At 39.9% G+C, this 25633-nt stretch overlaps 1 protein-coding gene across 1 annotated transcript; it reads right to left on the reverse strand.

Moving 5' to 3' along the window:
* Positions 1-550: 550 nt before the first annotated feature.
* Positions 551-25538, reverse strand: CSE1L (chromosome segregation 1 like). Its single transcript, XM_037402995.1, has 25 exons — positions 25415-25538; positions 22616-22711; positions 21919-22061; positions 18265-18366; positions 17681-17826; positions 17271-17361; positions 16896-17003; positions 15912-16004; positions 14499-14666; positions 14273-14402; positions 13478-13543; positions 11382-11584; positions 10005-10089; positions 9179-9240; positions 8293-8429; positions 8028-8131; positions 7367-7464; positions 6317-6467; positions 5575-5783; positions 4830-4927; positions 4553-4638; positions 3369-3450; positions 2780-2926; positions 1779-2010; positions 551-1089 (listed from the first exon to the last, which is right to left on the reverse strand). Exons 2-25 carry the CDS (start codon positions 22698-22700, stop codon positions 1000-1002), a joined length of 2916 nt encoding a protein of 971 aa, XP_037258892.1. The 5' UTR covers positions 22701-22711; positions 25415-25538; the 3' UTR covers positions 551-999.
* Positions 25539-25633: the final 95 nt, after the last annotated feature.

The following is a 25633-nucleotide window of genomic DNA, read 5'->3' on the forward strand; positions in this document are numbered from 1 at the left end:
ACCAGTGCTCTAAAAGCCTATGGTTTAGTAGTTTGGTGCCCAGGCCATCTGAGAACACAGTAAGGCTCAGGCATTTAGTCACGTAAACAGCCGTAACTACAAGGTAAACGGATGCATTTAGAACTCAAGGCTACCAGAACTCAAGGCTACCAGACCTAATCAGCATATTTACGAGGAGACAGGGAGAACATCCGAGTTAAACTTAACTCTAAGATCACTGCTTCAGTTTTAACACATCACTAAAAATCCACTTGGAGACTGACACCCTCTCTAAGAGGGTGTATTACTTGCTTGTACTGCGCTACACTGACATGTCTCGTTCGAAGAGAAGGGGTGCACCTGTTGATGAGTATCAAGAGTGATAATAGCTTTGGATCTTCTGCCAAAGTTTTAGAATTGCTCTATATGCTCTTACAATGTACTTAAACTATTATTTAAGATAAAAGAAAAATCCTCACAGCCCCACTATTTTATTTTCTACCCTAAATTTAAAACATTATCTTTTTTTAAACCAACTACATTCTTCTAAAACAGTAAGCGCACAGTGACAGGCATTTTAAACAAGTACTTCTTATTTATTCACAATTTAGATAAAGTTTAAGGAAAGACAAAAGAAATACAAAGGACAACATCAAAATGAAAAGGAATTTTAGTGACCAAAGTGAGTTTCTACAGCCAGTGCTCTCCATACATTTCAAAATGTTATCCAAACACTGCAGATGCTGATTTCAAATAAATCCAATAACAAACCGCTATGACTATTCCCTTTGAAATTAAACTGGGAATGGAAGTTAGCCACCTTTTATCTATGAGTACACAAACCACCAAATTCTTTCAGTTTCGGCTTAAAGCCACATCTATCTTTTACAAGATGGATTCTGCAATACATTTTCAAGTAGCATTTTTCATTTTGTCTGAGCTTTGCTATAAAAAAAAGTCAGTGTCAACCTTCTGTTATAACAAAACAGCTTTTGATCTTGCTTGTGGAATATATGCAATTCAGAGCAGTGTCACACTTGCAGCTTGGAGGTATCCTTGGAGATACTGCAACGCTTCTGCATTCAGACTAGTACTCAGCATTGATGGAACCTTAAAACATACGATAGAGCAGAAGTGTCATTGTGTGTATACATTAAACTACTGCTATTATCCTGTTAATCACTGTGTCAACATATGGTACAAAGTCAAACGACATCCTGAGAGCAGCAGTTTTTCATTGTGAAAGCAGTTGCTGGAATTACAATTCCTGATGCTGACAGTTTTATGCACTTATCTGAATCAAATATGAAAGAAGAGTAAAGAAACCCTTCAGTTATTAAAGCAGATATTTGGATGCAGCAAACACCCGATCTCTCAGACAGTCTTTACTTACCAAAATCTTGACCAAAAAAAAGACACTATGGGTTAAAATAGTTACCTGTAAACTGAACTTGTTTAATTTAACACGAATTGCCTGAAATTTCCTGAGTACATACAGTTGAACTGGAGTCAAGTATTAGTTATATACGGACAATTGGATAAATTTTCATTTAAGAAATGGCTATTTAAGCTTATTGCTAAATTAATTAATGTGAAAATATGGCCCTTCTAAGGTCATTAGGGAAAAAAACCTTGCAAAAGGTATATTCCGTTAAAGAATAAAAGAGAACATTACCTTGCATTCTGTTTATGACATCATTTTGCTGATTATCAAACAGTAGCAAAAGGGACCCATTAACAAAAAAGCATTTATTCTCTGTAGAATTTAGCATTAGCCTGCCATTGTAAAAGTCACCTACCCTGCCTGGGCATGCCGTAGACAGTTTGTGCAGAGACTGTGCCAGATGGATTCTAGGATTGTTCACCATTTGACCTACAGGATCGTGTTCTTTTTTTCCAGCAAAGGCTAGCTGAGAGAATGCAGTCTGATATCCTGGAGTATCTTCTATGTCAATGAAGTGTTCTTCATCAGGGATAGTGTCATCCTCAGGCAATTCAAAGAGGCCAATGAGGGCCTGCAGCAAAGGAGTCCTATATGTAAAGGGGGGAGGATAAATTTTGAGTGCTTAAAATATGTTAGGACAGGGTGTATTTTACAAGAATGTTCAAATTACTTGGAACCCTTTACAATTTAGCCCCTGCAGGTACTCGCTTAGCTACTGAAATGTTAAGTGTCTAGTCTAAGCTGGACTAGAAGAGTTGTGGATCTGTGCATTTTACAGGCATAACGCAGACGCTCATATTAAAAGCATGATCAACGTATTTATTTTTTATCAGGTCATACTGTCATGACATATACCTAAGAATAGCAATTCTTTTCCAGATTATACCTTTTCTCCCAGTACTTCTTTTAAAAGAAATTCTAGTTCAGGGATCCAGTCATTGTCATTAAATTTAGGCTACCTGACATCCTAGACTGCTAAACTGGCTTACAACCTTCCCAGAGAGCTTTTCCCAAAATTCTACTGTCAAGCTAACATCTTACAGCCTCTCTGTCAGGTTGTAAGCATGCTCAGGCCTCCCGACTAGCTTTTCAGAAAGTATACGAGCTAAAAAAGAGCAGCCTATTTTCTTAAATGCAGTCCTAGCTAGCCCAATTAGTGCTACCTCCACCACAAAAATCTCAAACCAGTTCTGGCATCTGCTTTGAAAAGCCTAAAACTCAGCCTCATAACAATAGCAGGCCTGAAGAAATCACAACAGAGTTTATTTGAAGAATATACTTTGATGATAGCTCACATTTTTTAAAAAAATAATCAAATAGCCTCAATAACAGAACATGAAGAAGTGTCCTACGTACCACAGCTTGGTGTACTCCGTGTCCATCATGGGAGGACATTCTGTTAATATTTTTGTAATTCCAACAGCACAGATTTTCTTTTCAACTTGTCCAGACACTTTCTGGATTTCAGGAATTATAATTTTCTCCAAAACCATTCCAAACATCCTATTATGACATTAAAAGAAAAAGTATTAGAAAGCTTTCTTAGCCTTACTGACTTACTTACCCCCCCCCCCCACTATGAATCAATAGGAAAAAGAGAAGAGCAGGTAATTTGTTAGGATGCTGCCCTGTTGCAACGGATGCCTAGCAGAAATTTGAGCACACAAATTTTTCACAAAGGAAAAAAAAATAAAAACATCACTTTTTCCTTTTTATGACCTGCTTAGGAGGTTAGTATCTTGATGAGGAACTGTGGGTAGCAAATCAGAAAAAGAAAAATTGCCAGAAAAATAAATCAATCACATTAGAACAAACATCTGGCTAGTCAAATTTGTGACAAATAGAGTTCTCAATTTAGCTAGAGACAACTATTTCCTACTTTAAAAGATAAAAACTACACAGTAGTTTTAAATTAAAAAAAAAGTCAAAACCAAAACATACTAACTTTGGCTGTATGCTGTCAAATATTTCCTGCAGAGCTAATGCCCCGTATTTTATGCAGTACAAGTTAATGAAGACCAGGAAACCTGTAAAAAGAAAAGGGTCAAATTAAAACTCAACATGAAAGTCAATACAAGCAAAATACATTCTAACAAGTTTTTCAAGGGGATAGAAACAGCAATCTTTATAAATGTTCAGTTCTAATGAAATATATTAACTCGCTACTTTGGAAGTTTGCTTAACTTCTGATCTTTTCATGTACTGCAACACACTAAAACATGGCAGTAAGACAACTAAGACAGGATCCAGTCCTTTCCCCCCTTACAGCAGTTATAAAGCATTAGAAAAGCCATTAACAACTGTTTCAGATCAAGTATCAAAGGAACTCTTCAATACTTTTAGCAGAGAACTTCATGCAATGCAGTTTTTCAGATCAGTTGCGAATCCCTTTGCTTGGCCTTTGTACCAGAGCACAGATACAGTGCATTAAGAGCACCACTTCAATTTTGTTTGTGGAAGACCACTATAAGCAATCCTATCACTCTTGCTCCTATTAGGTGGCATTAACCAGACTTCAGAGGATTAAGTAACAGACATTGCATAATTTGTTGTAGTGATAGTATTAAAATCACTTAATCAGCACGACAATCTCCCTGCTTGAGCAGGAATAACCGGAATATCTGTTTCAATAATTTATCACAGCTTTGCTAGTTTAACATAAAACCTTATCAATAACTTAAGTCACATTAAGGCAGAATGACTCAAAAGTATAGGATATTTAACAGTAAAAACACACAACTATATGTAACAAAAGGAAGTATGGTCAGTATTACTTTGTTGTGTGCAAGTCTGCTGGCATTAGTGGAAGATTAAATGGAGACACTTTCATAAAATCAATGATATCACACAGAGTAAGACAGCAAGGGGAATACACAAGTCTTTTCCCTTATTTTAGTTCCATTTCCCATTCCTTGAAATTTCATGAAATAAGTGTCACCTCCTGTGGCAGCTGCCCTATAGGCCACCCTTGATTACACAAATAATTTGAAGCAAGTCACTGATGTTAAGTCACCAGTATCCCTTCATCCGCATAATCACAGGACAACAGGATGCTTATCCAGTACAGCTGCATGTTCTAAACTGTTGGCATCACCGGTGCTGAAGCTTTTCCTGTAGCAAGAAACTTACTTTTAATAAATTTTGTTGTTTTGGAATTTTGAAGTCTTTGGAATAGTAGAATGAAGATCTGTTTCCTGTACTGGTCAACTGATTCACTGGAAATTAAAAGAATAAGTTATTCAATTCATACTAGAAATTTACTAATCTCATTTCACATAAAACACACATAGAATTGTTCAAATGTGACATTTTTCAGTTGTTAAATATTAACTATGAAGTGTACAAACATACCAAATATTAAAGTCTGCCGAAGTTAGTTTGGAATGTAATTTCAACTCATACTCACGGAGGCATATGTTCTATAATACTGTTTAGAAGATAGAATCCTTGATGGTCATTAGCTTTAGAGGCAATCAACTTCTGGAACACACCTAACAATCCAGGCTGTAAGCAAAGCAAATACAAAACTCGATACAACAGTTCTTCATACGTGACCTACCAGAAAGCTGGCTCTTACCATCCAGACATACACCAAGGCAAAAGCTTTCCCAACCTAAACTAGGATTCTGTTTCTGTAGTTAAGGACAAGGAAGACAGATTTCTATCAGGACCAAGTGACATTCCTTTGAGCATTAAGATTAACCTTGATCAAATGAACACCAAAGCCAATTTGAACATGCATGTCTGCTTCGTCAATGGCACTGTCTAATCAAGTCTGACTATAGCAGATCATGCAGCAGAAATAACACAAGTTAAGTATGCAGAATAAATCTCCCACTGAATTCACTAATCCTCAGATCTCCCAATATTTTGGCTATTTACTCCTAAAATAACTACGTGCAGCAATTTTACATCTTAATTGACAAGAGCATGCCAGTCTAGGATTTATTTTATCCACAAAATGGAAAAGCATCCAAAAAGCCTGCATCATAATATTTTCCGTCTTTCTACATAAGCACCATTAATTTAAAGAACAAGTACATATTCTGCACAAGTCTAGGTATTCACTAAAGGAAAAAGTTCCTCATAGTTTTTGATCTTAAATTAGCATGTCTAGAGGCATACACTGTGACTAAATCAATCCAACTTACAATTTTGTCAGCAGCAGCACTTGCTATTGTATTGGCGCCCCGCTCTAAATAAGCCTGCAGGAGTCGGACCAAAGGAGGAATGTTTCCTGTCCTTTCCCATAATACTGGCTGAAGTAGATGAGGAAACAATGCCATATAGGATGATGGGATTTCATTTTTATGCATTTCTAGAAGTAGGGACATCACTTGAAACACATATGGAATGAACTCTGGAAAAAAAAAAAAAGGTGACATTTACAAATGCAGCAATTTGGTCACTGTCAATTCCTAGGAACCACATAACTGTTGACTGAACCTACAATTTTATGATATTGATTCCACCAATTGTATTTTATGAATCAAGATTCCAACAAATAAAACCTTGGTGACATGTACCACTTCCCAAATTTAACTATTCCAAAAATTCACAAGTATTGGACATCTACATTTCCTCTATCTATTAATGTTTCAGAAGACGGAAAACAAACTACTAGAAAAAAAGGCAATTTAACAAATAATAAGCAGCTGCTTTAGAGTTGTGACTGCTAGATATTTAAAAAATATGGCTTGTTTTAAAAGTAAGTTAATACAGTCAACGTACTCTATGGAACAACCCAGACGCATTCTAAAAGTGTTATTAGGACTGTGAATATGCTGTGTTCTCACTTCAATTTCCTGTGTTACAGGAAAACTGCCATGAGGTAAATCATAGCAACCAGCTGTAGCAGAGAGAGAGCACAAGCACTTACAGATTGTAATTTACCTTGCACATCGTTCTGTAGTATCTCAGTGAACACCATAAACAAAGCCTCTTCGAAGCTTCCAACTGCATCAGGGTTTGCTTTGCATGTTATCCTTATCGACAGGCATATGGATTCAAACATGTAATGGTTAAAGTGAGGTTTGCTTGGATTCTAAAAACAAGTTAGAAACAGATAAATCAACCCAAATTTGCAGCCAAGTCACTTATTTAGCAAAATATATCTCTTATTTCAAATGAAGTGTAAAGTAGCAATTAGGAATAAAGAAACTTATTTATGACTTACTTAATACGTTAATGAATTTAATTCTATATATAAAAGCAAACATTAAAACCTTTAAAGCACAAAGGAGAGGTGCTTTTTATAAATACTATAAAGACAAATGTTTTTCAGAAGCTCTGCACAAACTAGCAAGCAGTTAAAGTATCACAAAACAAAAAATGGAGAAAAATCCTTTTCACACCTTGCCTCTAAACATCTAGTCCATTCTTTATTGAACACTTATATGCTACAGCTAAGTTTAAAACTATACATAGCATAAGGTTTTTGGATCGTTGATGAAGGTATTCTAAAGCACTGCCTAATGTCAGTGTTCAAGAGTATTAGCCCACCCTGACAAAATACCAAGAGAATTTTACACACCAAAAGCAAGAGGGTAATTTATTTAACTTAATTCCACATTTCAGTGCCTAAATTTAACATTAGCCTCAGAAGCGTCGCAGACAAAGAATAAAAGAGTTGTGAGAAAAAACAAATTATTGTAATGGTGGCCTCTGCACAAGAAACCATTTATACTACAACACACTAGTATTACGGAAAGATTTCATATGCTGTTTCCAAATTTCAGATGAGGGCAGAGGCAAATGATTTAAAAGTACATCTAAAAGAAAGACGGTACTTCACTAGGAGCATGTTTTAACTTATTTTCGTCAGAAAATACTGAACAATTTAGAGTGTCCTAACAGAACACGAACAATGAGGTATACATAAATCTTTAGAAAGACTGCTCCGAAAGGCAGAAAGTGAACATTTTGCTCAGCCTGTTTCCTTACCTTACTGACAGCCAGCAGTTTCTGTGTAAGCTGTGTGATGACAGAAGGGATGTATGGAATTATGGATTCCTGTAGCAGAGAAAAACTCCTCATGATGGCTGCAAATAAATTGAAAGTATTATCTCCTGAAGACAAACATACACTTCTGTCATCCATCATATGCCTAAATCCCTTTCCTTTTGCTATTAAATTGGATTCCAAGAAATTAGGTACAATAAGAGCACCTGCTGCAAGAGCCATCAATGTATAATCATGACAAAAGAAAAAGCAAAGCCTCATTATCTCTATTCTATAGACGGAGCAAGATTAAGCAACTTTGCTAAGACCACCATTTATCTTGGGCAAGTCTCAAATCTTGGCATACTATTAGCCATAACCCACTCACATCGCCTACTCACACTGCTCAGGTAGCTGTCTTGACTACCATTTCAGAAATCATTTGTCACAATACCAGTATGTTTAGTGTTTCTCTTCGGTACCATAGGTTTAGTCAAAAATAACTTAATACAGCTCGGTACATAACTGCAGGCTGCACATACCTCTTTAGCATGTTTGCATAAATTCGGTTTTTCAAATAAAGGTATCAGTAGTCTGTAACTAGAAGCCTTTACCACAAGTTAATAAAGTGACTCTTGTACTGCAGAACTCCTAAAGCATTTACCTTTCATAATGTATTCATTTTCAGATGAGCCAGGAAGTGTCAGCGCTTTGAAGAGGTTCGTTAATAGCACTTCCACAAATGGTGCCATTTCTGCAGCTGTAATGCTGTTAAGTAAAACACAGCTCTTTAACGATGAGATACACTCACAAACTACAAGCATTTTACAATATTATTAACACTAAGAAAAGATCCCTTACAGATATTTCTCATCCTTAATGGACAAAACCTACGTAAGCAATGAATTTATTTCTGCTTGAAAACTTACAGCGTAGTATTATTTGTTCCCCTCATAGTAAACAGCCTTTCAAGAGCATGTGCTGCGTAAGTATGGACAACAATACTTTCTGCTTGAAGATGATTGATTAAGAGAGGAATAGATACCAACAGCTGTTCTTTAGGTACCTACAAAAAATACAGCAACAAATTATACATATGTTACACAAAAATACAGATGGTTCAACACTAGAGCATAACCACTCTGAGCTCATCAGCTACAAACTGAAAGCTTGGCAGAGGAAGAAATCTTAGAAGGCTACTCCAGTTGCTAAATCACACCTTGACAAACCAAGAGGTACCCATTTCTGTCACTGTCCATATACCTCCCCCAAACATTAATATTCCATTTGATGGACAATAAGTGCATATATTCCTAATGTATATTTCTTTTTCCATTTTACTTTGCCTTAGTGGGGAATTAAAAAAAATAAATCAAAAAAAATCAGAGCTATTTCATAAGAGATGAATAAAGAATTTAAAATTTAGAAGTAATAATATATTTTCTTACTGCATCTCAGAGATCAGGAAAGTTAAAGGACAAAGTTGCTGTACTCTTTAGCAGCAACTGCAATGATATGAGCAATCAAGTATATTTAGACTAACGTTCACTTGAAAAAGTCTGAGTGTGTCACAGAACTAAGCATGCTATGTTCAGTGCTCCCATAGCATATGGATAGCATACAGACTACATGTTAATTGGATATTTATAACAATATCATTTACTTTCAAATCTAAAAATTCAGCATGAAGTGTTATATATGACTATCAAACACCTGTTGAGTTAACATATGGCCAAGCAAGATAAATTAGGCCTGGCAAGTATAAAGTAAGAAACTACAATATGTTTTTACCATAAGAGTAGAAGAAAAACTTACTTGGTTTCTAAAAATCATGATATATTTGATACCATCCGCTTTTAGCACAGGGAATTCATTCACTGCAATAGAAAAATATGCAAATTGTGTTGATACTTTTCACATAAATATGATTACTGAATATATACTTTACACAGAGGTCACACTAAGTCACAATTTTTCTCCTGAAAAACAATACATCCAATATTTTTCTGTGTTGCTTAGATTCTCAAGTTCTGTATGGGCACTGTTAGAATATCAGTTTTAGGTACAAATCACACCCCAGTACCACTGAGTGTACAGTCCAGCTCTTTCTGATGAAGTTTCCCCTTCTGGCTCTGATTTTAACAGCCTCCAGTTACACATTCCAAGACAACAAACTACATTCCAAATATTTTATGACGAAGCATAAAATTAGGATAAGTTATGTGGCTTAAATCTAGACATCCATAATCTCATCAATATGGGCTGATACAGGCTACAACCCAGCCTTCAGTATTGGAACTTTTCAGAGTTCTGTACAGCACAGAAGTTTGCCACATGGTCTCAAATACAGAAATCAAATTACTTCGATTCAACAAGCTTAAGCATGTAGCGGATAGCAACCATGTGTGTACACCCCCTGATCTTGGAGATAGCATGTAGTAATCCACCTTTGTTTAAAAGCTCATTTGTTGCTGGTCAAACAAATTTTAATTACTTCCCCCCCCATGTTAACTTAACCCCCAGGTGTTAAGAGTCTTCTGTCTCAGAGATTAGACTGATATATGAGTGCTTGAGCCTTAAGAAACAATGGTCAATGTCAAGGCTGCAGCTAAATCACATATCAAAATTAACATTAACTTACCACTAGCAGACTTTAAGTCAGGCTGAATGTGATTCACAAAGAATTCTGTCAGATTAACAAGTTCATTGGCTTGTGTTATTCCATGCTAGAAAAACAAAAAAACAATCAACTCTGGTTTTAGATGTTGTCATTCAGCTAGTTTTCTTACTCATTTTTATGTGCTTTTATTAAAAGGAACCTGAGGCACGCATGCATGTGATTAGATTGTTGAAACTGCATCTTTAGCAAAGCGCCAACCATTTTATGTTTTCAGTGCCTTGGTTTCAGCTGTAGCCCTACTGAGGTTCAAAGTTACCAGCTCTGAGTGGAGGAATACAGCACATAACAGGTAATAATCAACCAAACTTTTAGAGAGAAAATATCAGCATCTTGCTACCTTGATACTTTTTTTGTGATGGGCCTTTTAAAAAAGGAAACATTTAGGATTCGAATCCCAGTTCTGAATTAGGGCAGCAAAATAATGACTACTTAGTTTTCACTTGAAAATGCAACTAATTTTTAAAACCGGATTTGCATATGGATATTTATCAGTCAAGTATTCTAAGTGATGTTATCACATATTTGCCGCTACATAGCGCTATCATTAGCAATTACTGCGCAGTAGTGTGTAGCTAGAGTTTCAGGAGAAGACCAAGAACCTCCAGCAGAATTTCATAAAGGTACTGTACAACATGTTTTACTATGTTTGCCTCAAATAAGTCTTGTAAAGCCACATAGATTTTAACTATAATAACACTTTAAATACTAGTATATTAAAATCTGTTCTGTAGGATAGTTGATACAATGCAACTGTTTCCAAATACAGTTTAGTTCAGGTGTGACTTTTCAATGTATCCAGCCTATTAGTTGCTTTCTCCCAAACAAGACCCATTTCCAGCCATCATGAGCATTCCCATGACACTTCATAATCAAATCATAAACACTCAAACCACAGGCAACACTGGGAAATATAATGACAAGAACTGTAAAAGTCACTTAAATTCCTTCTAGTCTGCTTAACATTTCTGATCTACTTCTGCAAAGCTAAATTTGGCCTTCCATGGCTTACAAGCTCTAGCTCAGCACCATTTAAAAGCTCAGAGGTTCTAGTCCTAAGCTAATTTTGTTTCTTTCTCTGGCTGCTGTGCACTTGCTAGTAAGACCTGCCAAATGGTCACACATGGTTGCTGACTTTGCCCAATCTATCGGAAGTTCAGATACCACCAAATTACCAACTGTGATAGGATTAAATAACGGACAACTTTTAAACTCAACAACATTAAACTACTACAAATATAGTTAATCCCATCCTGAAAAGCATAAAATGGACTGCAGGCCTTCAGGTACACTATACTACTTGAATACATATGGATCAAAATGAATAGAATGTAAGAGTACCTTCTGTGTTTGAGCCTTGGATGCCAAAGACGTAACAAGGTAAATAGCTGCATCTTTGTGCTTCCAGTTAACAGATGGATTCTTTGCATATTCTTGCAGCATAGAATTAACATAGCCAGAAAAAATCCCTGTCACAGGTCCTTCAAAAAATTTGCACAAGCCTCTGACTAGATCACAAGCTGCTCTGCGCCTGGTGTCAATATCTGCATGAGAACCAAAGACACTTTAGATATGAGAAAGTATACATTTTTCATATTAATAAATGTAATAATAATAAATTAGTAATAATGTACAGCTTCTCAAGTTACAGTCACGCTTTATGTTATTCATTGCAATCCTCCGCTCCGAAGTGTAGGAAAACATTTAAGTCTTTTACTCACTGCCATAATAGGGATTATTTGTACAACAAAGAGAGGAGAGGAACAGACACCTACCACCACTGCATGCGTATTCACAGTTCAGCAAGCATGCAGGGGGAAGCTTTTTACTACCTTTACAATTACACCCCCAATTGTACTGGGTCTGGTTGGGATGGAGTTAATTTTCTTCATAGCAGCCCATATGGTGCTGTGTTTTGTATGGGTGACTAGAACTGTTGGTAACACCCCAGTGTTTTGGCTGTTGCTGAACAGTGCTTGCACAGTGTCGAGGCTTTCTCTTTTTCCTGCTCTGCCTTCCCAGAAAGTAGGTTGGGAAGTGGGTAAGAACTTGGGAGGGGACAACTCCTGAACAGTTGATCCAAACTGACCAAAGGAATATTCCATGACACATAATATCATGCTCAGCAATAAAAACTGAGGGGAGAGGGGTTTTGCGGAGGCTGTCATTGCTCAGGGACAGGCTGGCCATCAGTCTACCCATGGGAGGTGGTAAATCATTGACTTGCACACCCCCGTTCTCTTTTCTTCCTCTTTCTTTCACAAGCTCTATCCAAGAGCCTTCTTTCTTTTACTCTTCCTATTCACTCCCCCATCCCATTGCAGCAGGGTGGGGAGCCAGCAAGCTACTGGATGGCACTTAGCCCATCACACCAAATCTGTACATTTTTGTAAAAAAACAAACAAACAAAACCAACACAATAAAAAAACCCAACCTATACACATTCCTAGTTTCAAGAAAGGAAAAAAGTCATCAGCTGGCCTTTAATACAATATACTAACGCAAGAGACAGAAGGAAAATGAAAGCAAGTGAATTTAAATGCAACAGAAGACTTCTTTAAAAGTAATCTCTGACGAGCACAAATACTTCTTGCCTCAGTTCTCTTAAAAGCAAAAGTAGCTAACAAATAAAAGCTTCACAAATACCTAAAATGCAGCCAATCCTGGATAAGAATGATAGAACATTTGCTTAAAAATAGTTGAAAAACATTTTCCTCCAATTTTGTCCTCCACTGCAAGCACACAGTAATTTCTTAAATCTATTATCAAGTGCCATTAATCTAAAAGTGTCAGTCAATAAACGGTTAGTAGTGCAGAAGAGCATGTCCAGAATTGTCACACAGATCTAGTTTTGGTTCATCTGTGCTCTGACCTGGCTGCAGACCAGACCAGACAACTACAATCAGAAGATCAAGTAGCTCTGTTAGCACGGCACCGTGTTTTGAGGACAGTTACTCTACTGGTTTGAACACTGTGCTGGTGTACAAGGGTTGGCTGGCGTCCAGCTGGCTCGATCACAGATTTGTATGCAACACCAGTCAGAATTTCAGTTTAAACATGATAGACTACTAAATACAGGCACAGCCCCTCTATGTTATTTAAAACCCTACACATAAGAACTAAATACACAACTGTGGCTACTATTCACCACTGACTTACAGGCTGTATTTGCTGAAATGAGAACGTGTGCAGTGCAGGAGACTACCAATCCAATTAAGGAAAAAAAAAAACATATAAAAACATTGTTCAAAACCAAGACACTGTGATGGGCGTATTGTGACGGTGGACTTGATCAAAAACTGGATAAAATCTCTTGGGGGAGGGAGGAACCTTTCTAATTTCAAAAATACGTTGTTATAAAAGCTTCAGTAAATTCCTTCAGCTCTTAAGAGCTATATTTAAAGAGCAAGTATTCTTAGTATAAATCTGTGGATTACCAGATCCTTCCAAATCCCTTCTGATATATTCTTCAGAATTATCTTCAAATGCTTCTTCATCAGCCGCTGAAAATATAAAATAGATAGAAGTTTAAATACTGAGGTCTCTGTTTTTTCTCGTAAAAAGGTGTATTGTTATCTATTTGCTATTTTTTCCCAAGCACTTTCTATTAATATTATATAGAAATTAATCAGAAATATCCAGCCAAACTAGCCTGTTTGGCTTGCTTCTGGCCCACAAATTAGTCTTTCACACTCATGAGCTGATGTAGTCTGATAAAAAAAAAAAAAAAAAAAAAAAAAAAAAAAAAAAGACACATTCGGCACTAAGTATATTTAAAGAGGCTTCCAGAATCATAGACTTAAGAGACAGAAGCTCCTTATCACTGCAATCCATCTTCACTGCATCTTAGTTACTACAATCAATATGAGGCCATGAAAACTTGGAAAAATAGACATTACAATTTAGTAGGCCTGATATCCACGCCTATTTAGACTCCTTGAATTACTCTGATAGTCACTTTAAGCATGTGAAGTTATTGGTGGCACATGACCTAGACTTCATATACTGGGATCTCAAATGGAAAAGACGACAAATTAATAAGTAATAAAAATATATTCACACAATTCTACAAAGCCGCCATAGGACAGCAATCTGTTGTAGAAACTTGGGTTTGAATCTAGTACTGAAGTACACACTAGGCAATCCCCAATTCTTAGTCCTGCAAAGCAACGTGTCATTATAATTAGGTAGATTTTATTGTGTCTTTGAAAACCTAAGTCTCAAAAAGTTACCTCTAAATTCCATATTGGGAACAATAACTTTTTCACAGATACTTGTCAATGTATTCTGGTCTTCAAACAGATGTTTGTAATGTGGTCTCTCACAAACCGAGGCCAGAAACTGGATTGCATTACTAACCAGCTAGAAAAACACAAACGGAATACACACAGTGTTAGCATGACTGGCCGATTTGTAATTCATTATCAAACTTGACAAGATCAGTTTATAACAACTTACCAAGTCGTATTTCACTTCCTGGCCTGTCGTGACTAACAGATTCCAGATTGCCGTTACAAAACGTGGCAGGTAGGGTTGAAATTCTTCATCGTATTTTTGAGCATATAAAGCAGCATTATCACAAATTTGTGATTTCAAGAGCTCCAGTAATCCAGCTTCCTCTTCATCCTCACATAAAACAAAATCAAGAACTTAAACATCCAAACTTCAACACTACTTAAAAATATCAACATAGTTGAATGAAATATTTATACTATTGTTGTACCATGTTTTAAACAGAGATGAAAGAAATCCCTCTCACACCCCTAGAATTACTTAATTTTGCTGATTTGTACTCGAACTCCACTGCAAGTTATAAATCATACCTACATTTCAAATGGAAGTACTATGCACTTTAAATCATTTAGACCTGACAAAGTTTGACGTGAAATTAATTTACAAATATAATAGGAAAAAGAAAACACAAGGCACTGAAAACATATGCTTAGAACACATTGTATCTTCCTACTTCAGACTGGAATAGTTGTGAAAGTAGTTCCTGCCCCTTCCCCATACCAGCACAGATGCTTGTAACCACAAAGCAAAGTCAATTGGGAAACAGAGCTGGAATGAAAAAAAACCCCAACCAAACACCAACCCAGTTCTGTCTCCCCACTTCCCCCAGTCCCCACCTTTCAGTTTTAATGCATATCACTTCCTGACCTCAGTTCAGCACACAGCTGCATGAATGTCTGTGTCTGTGCTGTGCAATAGCCCACAGACACGAGAGAAAAGAGCAGCAAAGCTTCTTTAGCAGCAGCGTCCAGCACAGGACACAAGTAACACGCCTCCCTATGTACTGCAAAGTATTACAGAGTTGCTTTGGCTCCATCATGTGGCAAACTACTGTACCGTATCTGGAAGACAGCATTTGAAATGCAGAAAGCACGCACAAAATTAATTTGAGATTTGATGACTTGGTATCAACTTTTACCTGCAACACTACTAATTCTTAGACAAAGCAAATGCTGAAATACTCATGGATGCCATGTCTTCTATGTTCAACTCTTTCCAGTTCTTTAAGATATCCTGTTTTCTAAAACATAATGCATGAACCAGCTGAAAGGTACAGAAAACTTGAGCACTGTGACTCTAATCATCAGATGTCTTTGAAAGAATCTACTCATTGGTGAGTATCTGTAATTTGATTCTGTGCACAGCTGGGTATACCTGTAACTGAGACACATCTTCAAGAATTGCACCTCATATTTCTTAGACAACGGGGCAACTTCTCTTAAACTCCACCTCCTTATAGCCATTCTATTCCTTTGTTTATCCAGTAAAGAAAACATTACATTCTTCAGAGTTAGAACCAAGCTCTCAGTCAACTCTCTCCACTACACAGGCAAACCAGGAGGTTTATGCAGTACTTACATCCGTCTGCAAAAGCTTATTATCTAAAGTTAAAAGACTATGAAAATTTGTCATCCATGTTTCCATGTTATCTTCAAAAAACTCCGGAAGATCCTGTGAAGGAAAAGCATAAATCTACATTTTAATTCCTGATTGCACTGCTGCGATAACATACCTGCATTGTAAGTAGTATGTACCTACCTTACAGTCTACTGAGGGACAATAACGCATGGAAAACAATCTTCAAAACTAAATGCTATCCCCTCCTGCTCCCAAATGAAACCCCTCCAGAGGCTTTGGAATACAGTATTTCCAAATAAACTACTTGCTTACATGCTATACAGCTTACACTTTTGTAAAGGAAGAACCTTATTGCCTCTTCTCTCAGAACAAGAAAGTACAAGCCTCCCTTTTACTCCAGCTTGCTCTTTTGCCTGATATGGAAGAACAGCACAAGCAATCAAGGCATGACCACCACACTTCACACTTAACGTTTGTGTTGAGACATTAAATATGTCACCTCAGCAAAGTAGCTTTTTACCATTTTTCATACAGTGCATTTGATAATGTTAGAATTTCAGATCTGATTTCAAAACAAAAAACCTCACGCTGCTTCCAGAATCACTTGCTTCTATAGTACCACAGAGCTACTAGTTTTAACTGACTTTCACCTGCATGACTGAGTTCATGTCAGTACAGCCATAGTTATAAAGAAGCACAGTGAGTACAAACTGGGCGTTTGACTTCTGCCTTTCACAGCTCATACTCTGCGAGCTACTCACACAACACCTCCTTTGTGCCAACATCTCCTTAGATAGGGCCAAGCTAACATGTTAATTAACCCCATCCTTACTGTGCCTTTACTCCAGCATTGATGCAGACTGTCAACTTTTGTTTTTGTGATAAAGCATGGCCTTAAAATATGCCTCAAATGAATCCTATAAATAAAAGTATAACAGCTTCGTGAGATCAAAGCAGAACTATCAGAAAAACAAAGAGATTCACCTGAAAATTTAAACTGTAGAACAGCTTCGCAATCAGAATGAGAGAAGAAAAGAGAACCTTCAAAGCACTAGCATCATTTGCATGTGTGCTGCAAAGTTCAATAGTTGCCTAGAAAAAGACATAAGATTCAGTCAAGTAACACACATGAAAACCACTTTGACAAGAGGTATCAAAAATGTCATCTTTTAAAAACTAGAAAATACAGTTCCTTTTCCTCCCCTTATTGATCCTCACAGGTCTCACTTCATGACTTTATAGTCTGAACTTCATTAACGGTTTCAGAGCAACTACTCTTAAGTTTCCATTTCCATTACATGCATTCACAAGCAATTCAGAACATTAAACTTGTTTTACAAATGTTTTAACAAGAAATACCTTAAAGAGATTTGTCAAGGGCAAAGCAAAGGCATCAAGGACAAGCTTGATCTCTGTCCATAATTCGTTGGACTTAAATTCATGGCGGTACCTGACAAGTGAAAGAGAAAAACAGGAAAAATAGAATAGTTTTCACATTTATTACCAAATTAATTTGCATACATTTAATTTTTTGTACTGAACCTTGTAACAAATATTTGTCCAGTAAACAAGAACTAAACAACACAGTTCAAGACCATGCAAGGTGTACAATTTGACAACCACTTAAAAGTCTTACTAAAAAGCCAGTAAGCCTAAGTAGAAGCCACAACTGTAGACTTAGTAAATCTGTAGAATTAAGTATAAAGGTAAGAATTTAGAGTCGAACAAAAATTTTACAATCCATACAGCAACTCCCCTATTTCCAATACCTTTTAAATAAAGAGTGAGCAGTGCGAAGGACCCCATTGATGACGTGGAAATCTCCGCTTTGAAAGCGATTCACCATTTCTGTCAGTAAGTCTGGCCACTTCTGAGGAAAGTCTTCCCGACCAATAATACTAATTGCATCACTTAACTGGAAAGGAAACATAACCATTACATGTTATAATAACAGGCTCCTCTTTACGAAAAATGCAGCAGTCATGTCAGATGTTGCAAACATTGAGAAAATGCCTGTTGTTCTTGTCAGATTCAAAAATCATTGGGCTAAGTATCTACTATTTTTCACCACAAATGAATCAATTCCACTCTAAATTAAATGTGTACACAAAGTCTCACTTTCTAGAATTACTGTATTTAACTGCCTAATGCTAGAACTTAGCTGTAAGATTATACAGTAATAGTCTTTAAAAAAAAAGACAAGTAGAAGTAGCATTAACAATATATTCAGAGTTATTTGGATTGGGATGATCTCATTGGTAAGGGAACTGAGCTCTGCCAATAACCAGAGCCTCTAGACACGCTTAAAATATTCCAAAAGTCTCATGGACACAACCAGGAATTGACATACTACCTGCTTTTGAATTTGTTCCGGGCTGCTAAGCATCAAGGGCACTATATTAGCTTTAATAGCTATCCTGTCTGATTCACATATCTTGTTTGGTTCATCTTCAACCTAAAATTAAAACAATAATTAAGTCACGGGCATATCAGTATACTCCAGGCAAGAAGCGAATATTAGCATTTCAGAAACCAATTGCTTATACCAATTTATGTAACTATTACATTGTTAAAGAAACTAAGTAGATCTGTTAAAGATACTGCCTATAATGAACCTGTAACAGCAGTACCTGAGAACAGCTGAAAGAAATTACAACTTTCTGTGAAACCCTGAACTGTTTTTTTCTCCTTCTCTAACAGTCACTTTTCAAATCGGCGATTCAGTAGCACTAAGGGTGGGTGCGTATGCCAGTAACATATAGAAGTTTCACCAACAGTCTCCTCTACCACCACACCTAATCACGTCTCTGTCCTCACTTCTGCCAATCTCAAAGATTTATTTTGTGCAAGCTGCCTTAAGCCATACTTTCTAGAAATTGTACATGAAAATGCGGGTTACACAATCAAACCTGCAACATTAACTTTAAGAGTTATCCAATCAGTTCAAAACATCCATCACTTCAACATCCAGTCAGTCAGTCAGTAGTGCCAAGTGGTAGTAAATTACCAAAATAATCTTCTGCTAAAGAAATGAAGAAAGAAAAGGAGGCTTGTCACCAAGCAGTGACAGCAGTGATAGTCACGTTATCTGTAACGACAGCACCCAAGTTCAGTAACCTAGAAATGATACAGCAATTAGAAGAGGGAAGCGCCTCCAGAGAGCAATTCAGTGATCGGACAATGCCTTAAATCAGACAGCACTACCACCCTCCTTCTCACCTCCCTTCCGCCATCTTCCCATGAGATTAAAACCCCCAAAAGTAACAATTTCAGAATTTCAGTTTATGCTTAGTGGTAACACCGGTCACCAGCGGTGTTCCCCAGGGCTCAGCGCTGGGGCCAGCCCTGTTCAATGTCTTTATGGATGATCTGGACGAGGGGATCGAGTGCACCCCCAGTCAGTTTGCAGACACCACCAAGCTGGGGGGGAGCGCTGGCCTGCTGGGGGGCGGGGGGCTCTGCGGGGGGGCTGGGCAGCCGGGCCGAGGGGCCGAGGCCACCGGTGTGAGGTTCAGCGGGGTCAGTGCCGGGCCCTGCCCGGGGGTCACACCAGCCCCCGGCAGCTGCGGGCTGGGGCAGGGGGCTGGGAACTGCCCGGCGGGAATGGGCCGGGGGGGCTGGGCAGCAGCCGCTGGGCAGGAGCCCCCAGTGTGCCCAGGTGGCCAAGAGGCCAACAGCAGCCTGGCTGGTGTCCCCAGCAGTGTGGCCAGCAGGACCAGGGCGGCGATCGTCCCGCTGTGCTCGGCACTGGTGAGGCTGCACTGCGAGTCCCGTGTCCGGCTCTGGGCCCCTCGCTGCGGGAGGGACGTGGAGGGGCTGGAGCGTGTCCAGAGATGGGAACGGGGCTGGGGAAGGGGCCGGGGCACCAGTCTGATGGGGGGCGGCTGGGGGAACTGGGGGTGGAGAAAAGGAGGCTGAGGGGAGACCTTCTCACTCTCTACAACTACCTGAAAGGAGGCTGTAGGGAGGTGGGGGTCAGTCTCTTCTCCCAGGTAACAAGCGATGGGACAAGAGGAAACAGCCTCAAGTTGCACCGGGGGGGGTTAGGTTGGATATTGGGAAAGAGTTCTTCACCTAAAGGGCTGGCCAGGATTGGAACAGGCTGCCACGGGGGTGGTGGGGTCACCATCCCTGGAGGTGTTTAAAAGACATGTAGATGTGGCACTTAGGGACATGGGTTAGTGGTGGACTTGCCAGTCCTGGGTTAATGGCTGGACCTGATGATCTTAAAAGGTCCTTTCTAACCTAAATGATTCTATAAAAAAGCAGTTATAAAAATAAGACACAGAGAACTTGCTTTTCCTTTCTATCACATTGCACTAAATCAGAAGAATGTACAGAATCATTATATATACATTAAAAAACACAAAAAGATGATGATCTTTAAAACCTAAGCTTTACAAGTTTATATGATGCGAAAGGCAGCAGTAACTGTACTCAGCAAGCTCTAAGTAGGGAGGCAGGACTGACTGACTGCTACGCATTTAGACAGGTGAGGACAGAGGTAGTGGAGAGATCAGCAACAACAAATCCTACTATGGAGTTATTGATGAGACTTTTCAAAAAAATAAGACCTTTTTACAAGACGTAAGAGGCAGCACATAGATCAGTATTCTGTACATACTTGAAACTAAAAAAAGCAAACTCCTCCCTCGCTCCAGACATGCCCTGTACATCTGGCTCTCCAGGCTCTACCAGACTGAAATCCTTGAACAGGCAAAACACTTCTACTTCCACCGAGCTTTGTATCAGCCAAGTTCAAGGTTGCTAAATTAAACCATGTGATGTAGGTAAGCTAGCTGTATGGCTGTGCTTTATGTTCACACAGCTGCTCTTGAAATAAAAGCTTCTGTTTTGGACAAAACAATGTGCCTGAAGCCACATAGCAATCATAACAGCCCTCTGGATGCACTTACCGCATAGCATCTCCACCTACTCCAAAACAAAATCTCATCCCGAATTACATCAGCAATCCACAAAAAGGAAGCTACTTACCAATTTTTCCATAACAGAACATTATTTCTACTCACAATATAGTACAGATATACAGATAAAGATGCAGTTTGGGAGAAATGATTGAGAGTGCGGTATTACAAAAACAAAGTTCTAGAAATATCATGCCAGACAATGTGCTGATCTGGTTATGTTTGATATAGCTTCTTAGTGTTAGTATGAGGGGGAGGGGACAAATCACATGCAAATTTTTAAATAGGTACCAGCTAAGATGCAATGATGACACACTTATCAATTTCCCCATAGTAAAGCAACATTATACATGTGATACTTTTCAGATACAAACAGGACTTTCAGTGAGACAAAGTAGAAACAGTATCCATTAAAATCTCTCATCACTAAAGGAGTTGAGCTCTCAAATGTAATACTTTCTACCATAAATTAAATTCCGTGAATGTTGAAAGTTCTAAATCAAAACCTTTTCTGACCTCTTTGAAACAAAGGATAAAATGGGATTAAATGGCAATACTTCCATTTAATTCTACAAATACTTCTAAGTGTTAAACTGGCAAGGCCACCAAAATAAACTGCCCCACACTATTCTGCATCCCAGGATTTACATGAAAGAGAAGATAGTATCATCACTTTCAGCTGCAGTGCTGGCTTGAAATGTTTGTAACACCATGACAATAGATGCAGGCCAAATTGGCCAGCTCATGTGTATAGACACAGTAATTTTAGTTTAAATAATATTACTGTTAGTTAAATGAGCTTTAAGTATTGTGCTTCTGCAAAATCTGCATGTAATATTAGAGAAAATTATTTGTTCATCATTTTATCACCTAGCTCTAGTTCTTTTTAATAGAATGGACTCCAACAGTCCACGTTTTAGTCCCTCTTCAGTAAATTACACCTTGTGTTTGTTCTCCAAATGATCTACCTTCTTTCACAGAGTACAGATGTACACACATTCTTCAAAGTTACTGTATAATATCTTATCGTACCTTAAAAAGGATTATTAAATCTTAGCACAACTACTCACTAGGATACCTACAATTCTCCAGTTCCTTTTGATATAATTCTTGAACGTTACAGATGCACAAACTTTGATGACATTTTCCTGTGATTTCTCCAGTAGCGTTAAGAGTAACAATGGATAATTCTGGCTTCCTTCAACGGACTCAAGAAACTTTTCCGCTGTAAGAGAATATACTAAGGTTAGCAAAAGCTGAACTGATTTTTTCTAATGGGATCTTAGGATTCCTCAAGTGCCTATTTAAAATAACCAACACATGAACATTTGCCCAGTTTCACAAGAACAGAAACACAAAACAAGCCTGACAAATAGTGCTGTAGCTTCTTTACTCCTAAGCTCTTTAACACTTCTGCTATTAACAAAAGCTCTAAATTCAAAGCAGGATGTGGAAATATTGCCTCCTCACCATTTTTAAAAGCTGTAACCTGCTAGAAGTAAATCCTGTGAACAGCAGCACTGTTCTAAGTAAGTGTTTAAATAGAACAGTAAAAAAAAATAATTCAGGCATATAGGAAAATAAAATTACAAAAAGCAAACAAAATAAATTCATATTTGTAACCATCCCTCATTAGTTTTTTGGGGTTTTTGTTTTAAAAGGATACTGAGAACTTCACCAAAGAGGATATTGCATAAAGATCCACTGAAGTTTGCTATCCACAGACAGAGGAGCCAAAAAGAAACTAAACTTTATTGGTCACCCATGAGAATCACTTACCAGGACGCCTTATAGCAGGATCTGGATCTAGTGTTTTCTTTAGATACTCAGTTAAAGTCTGTAAATTGGCATCACTCAGCTCCATTTTGGCAGAACCTAAAATCCACAAGTAGTTCTGTTATAAATACATATAAATCTATCCTCTAAGCTACACACAAGCAAAATTAGATTCCACAGAAGACACACATCAGCTCTTTTTGACTATACCTCATAAAACATGGTCCTACCTTCTACGTTTCATCCAATAAAACATCAGCTAGTGTGCACCAAGCACAAAACAAAAAAACATTCAATTTCTCCAGCTAGGTGTAACTATTATTGTCTGGTTTATTGAAACCAAACTCTCAGAACAGGATCATACATCCAGCAAACCACAAACCTGGTTCAGCCAAAAGATGATCTCTTGCTCTTTCAGGACAATAGGAATTTGGTTTTGCTTTTAAAGAACTACTATCAGCCGCAGAAACCTGCTCCTGGTTGAAAAAGCTGAATAGTCCTGCCCTACATAATTGTAAACAGAACTATTCAAAGGGTACTGGAGAGTCAAAGCTTGTTTAAAATTAAATACTCATTATCAAAGAAAACTCTCAACAGAAAATTAATTTTTTATAAAGATACAAAAGACTGTGCAAAGCCAGAGGGTTTGTCCACCCTGTAAAATTAACTTAGATTAGGGTGGGAGTTAATTTAAAATGCAATACAGAATAACTCTGGTGCAGTAAGTCTAAATTACTCTTCTCCAGTAATCCTCCTACACACATTCTCATACTTACCACAGTGACATATTAACTTCACAACTTTAATTGGAATAATTAAAATTACAGTAACACTACAACTGCAGCAAAACATGCTTTAATGGACATGTTGGTCAGGATATCATCATCAATTCTGCCCACCTCTCTTACCACCACCAGCACAATTCACTCAATTCAGATGTAACGACGAAGCAAAGATTTCCATTTTTTCTCTGAAGTTTCTAATTAGTAAGATAGACCGAAATCTCTCTGTCCCACTTTGGATATGTTTTATGTTGCTTATCAGTGCAATAAACAGTTTCTATTTAAGCATGCTTGCAAAGGCAGGGAGTTTCAACCACACGGTTTTTACTTTAACTATGGCATCTATATCATTAAAAAACAGCAACAGTACCCTCCTGAATTAGAAGAATGTTAATGAGTACTTGAGATCCCAACATGTTTTGCAAAAAGTAAAAACCCGCCTGAAGAGTCCTGCTTCGCATGTAGCACGCCCTCTCCCTTTTGGGGATTTTCTTATCTGTAGCCTTGTTCACCAATTCCCATCCGCCAAGAAAATCCCAATAAAGTACAGCACAAGCAACCAGCGCCAGGAACGGCTGGCTCACCCGCTGCACAAAATGGCCTTGTGCATCACCACTATGATGTTGAAAGTAGTACTTAAACCTTTCATAATTAACAAAAATACGAATTACTTGCTCCAGGTAATTTTGTAAGGCTGAGGTGCAAACCCATAAAGAAATCATTGACCAAGACTAAACCTGACTCAAATGCGAAGCCAAACTGAGAGGCCATGTCAACCCCGAAGGGCCTTTCACCCACACCCCACCTACTCGTGCAATACAGGGGCCCACGCCAGAACCACTCCCCTCACGCTGACTGGGGGTTTACTCTGAAGGCCAAACCCAAGGATTTGAATCCATTACTCAATCCCTCATGCAAGAGAATGAATATTTTCACCTGCTACCTGCTCACTCGTATTTCTCACTCTTCCCCTAGCTATTTTTTTATTTTGTTTTCCACTCCAGAAAAGCGGTGGTACCTGCTCGAGGCTTTCTGCTCTTTGTACCTCCTGAAAAGGCCACCGAAAGTGTTTTGGGACCAGCTCCTGAGGACCCCGCGGTACCGGCTTCAGCCAGACCCACCGCCCGGCAGGGGACAGGCAGGGCCGCCCTCCCCCGCCCCTCGGGCCCTGAGGAACCGCTCCCGCCCCCCCCACCGCCCCGGGATGTTCATGGCCCGGGCCGCACAGGAAAAGCGACCCGCACACTCCCCTGAGGGCCTTCGCCCTCGCCTCCCGCCACGGGGCAGCCGGAGCGCGGCCCCGCCGCGACGCTCCCTGCGGGCCCCCCGGGCCGGCCGGCGTGAGGCAGGGCGGCCGCCCCGGAGCTCTTCAGCGGGGACGGAGAGCGGAGCCGTCCAGCTCCGGCCGCCCCCGCTGCCCCCCCCCGGCGGCGGCGCGGCCCCCGCAGCCCAGCACCTCCCAGCCCTCCCCTGCCGCCTGCCCGGGCCGGGGTCGCCGGGCGGTTTATCCGGGTGACGGGGCCGCTCCATTCCGCCCGCTGCCGCCGCCAAACTGCGCCGCCGCCGCGACGGCGGCGCTCCCGCTGCCTCATGCGGCGGCGGCCCGGCTGGACCGCGGTCCCCGCAAGGCGGGCCCAGGGCCAGCCCCGCCTGCCCGGCCCCCTCGGGCCCCGCCCGGGACAACGCGGGCTGCCGGCCGCGGCGGAGGAGCCCCGCACGGCACCGACCACTCTCAGACTAACTTGCTCCCCTCCCCCTCCCCGCCACCTCCAGACTGGCAGCGGCGGGAGCCAATGAGTGGAGCACACTGCGCAAACCCAGAGGCCGCCGGCCAATCGCGAGCCGCGCGAGGCGGGCCGAAGCGCCCCAGCATGGTGAGCTGCGCCTCTCGCTGCGCCGCGGGCCCAGCGCCCGAGCCCAGCGCGGAGCGGAGCGGCGGTCGGCTGCGGGCCAGTGCGGGCTGCCGGGCTGCGGGGCCGCCCCACCGCCAGCATCGCCGGGCGGCGCGGCCCAGCCTCACCTGGCGACTCCCCGCGGCGGCGGCTCCGAGAGCTCCGGCTGCGCTTCACATTCAAACCGCGGTGAGAGGGCGCGGCGGCGGCACCGTGACCGCATCACGCTGGGCGGCGACACCGTGCGGCGGCCGGGCCAATCGGCGGCCTCTCTTTCCCCGACGCGCTCCGCCGCCAGCCAATCCCTGCCGCGCTCCTCACGGCGGCGGCCGACCAATGGCCGGGCT

This window comes from Falco rusticolus, chromosome 10 (genome assembly GCF_015220075.1).
Source record: "Falco rusticolus isolate bFalRus1 chromosome 10, bFalRus1.pri, whole genome shotgun sequence".
NCBI lineage: Eukaryota > Metazoa > Chordata > Aves > Falconiformes > Falconidae > Falco > Falco rusticolus.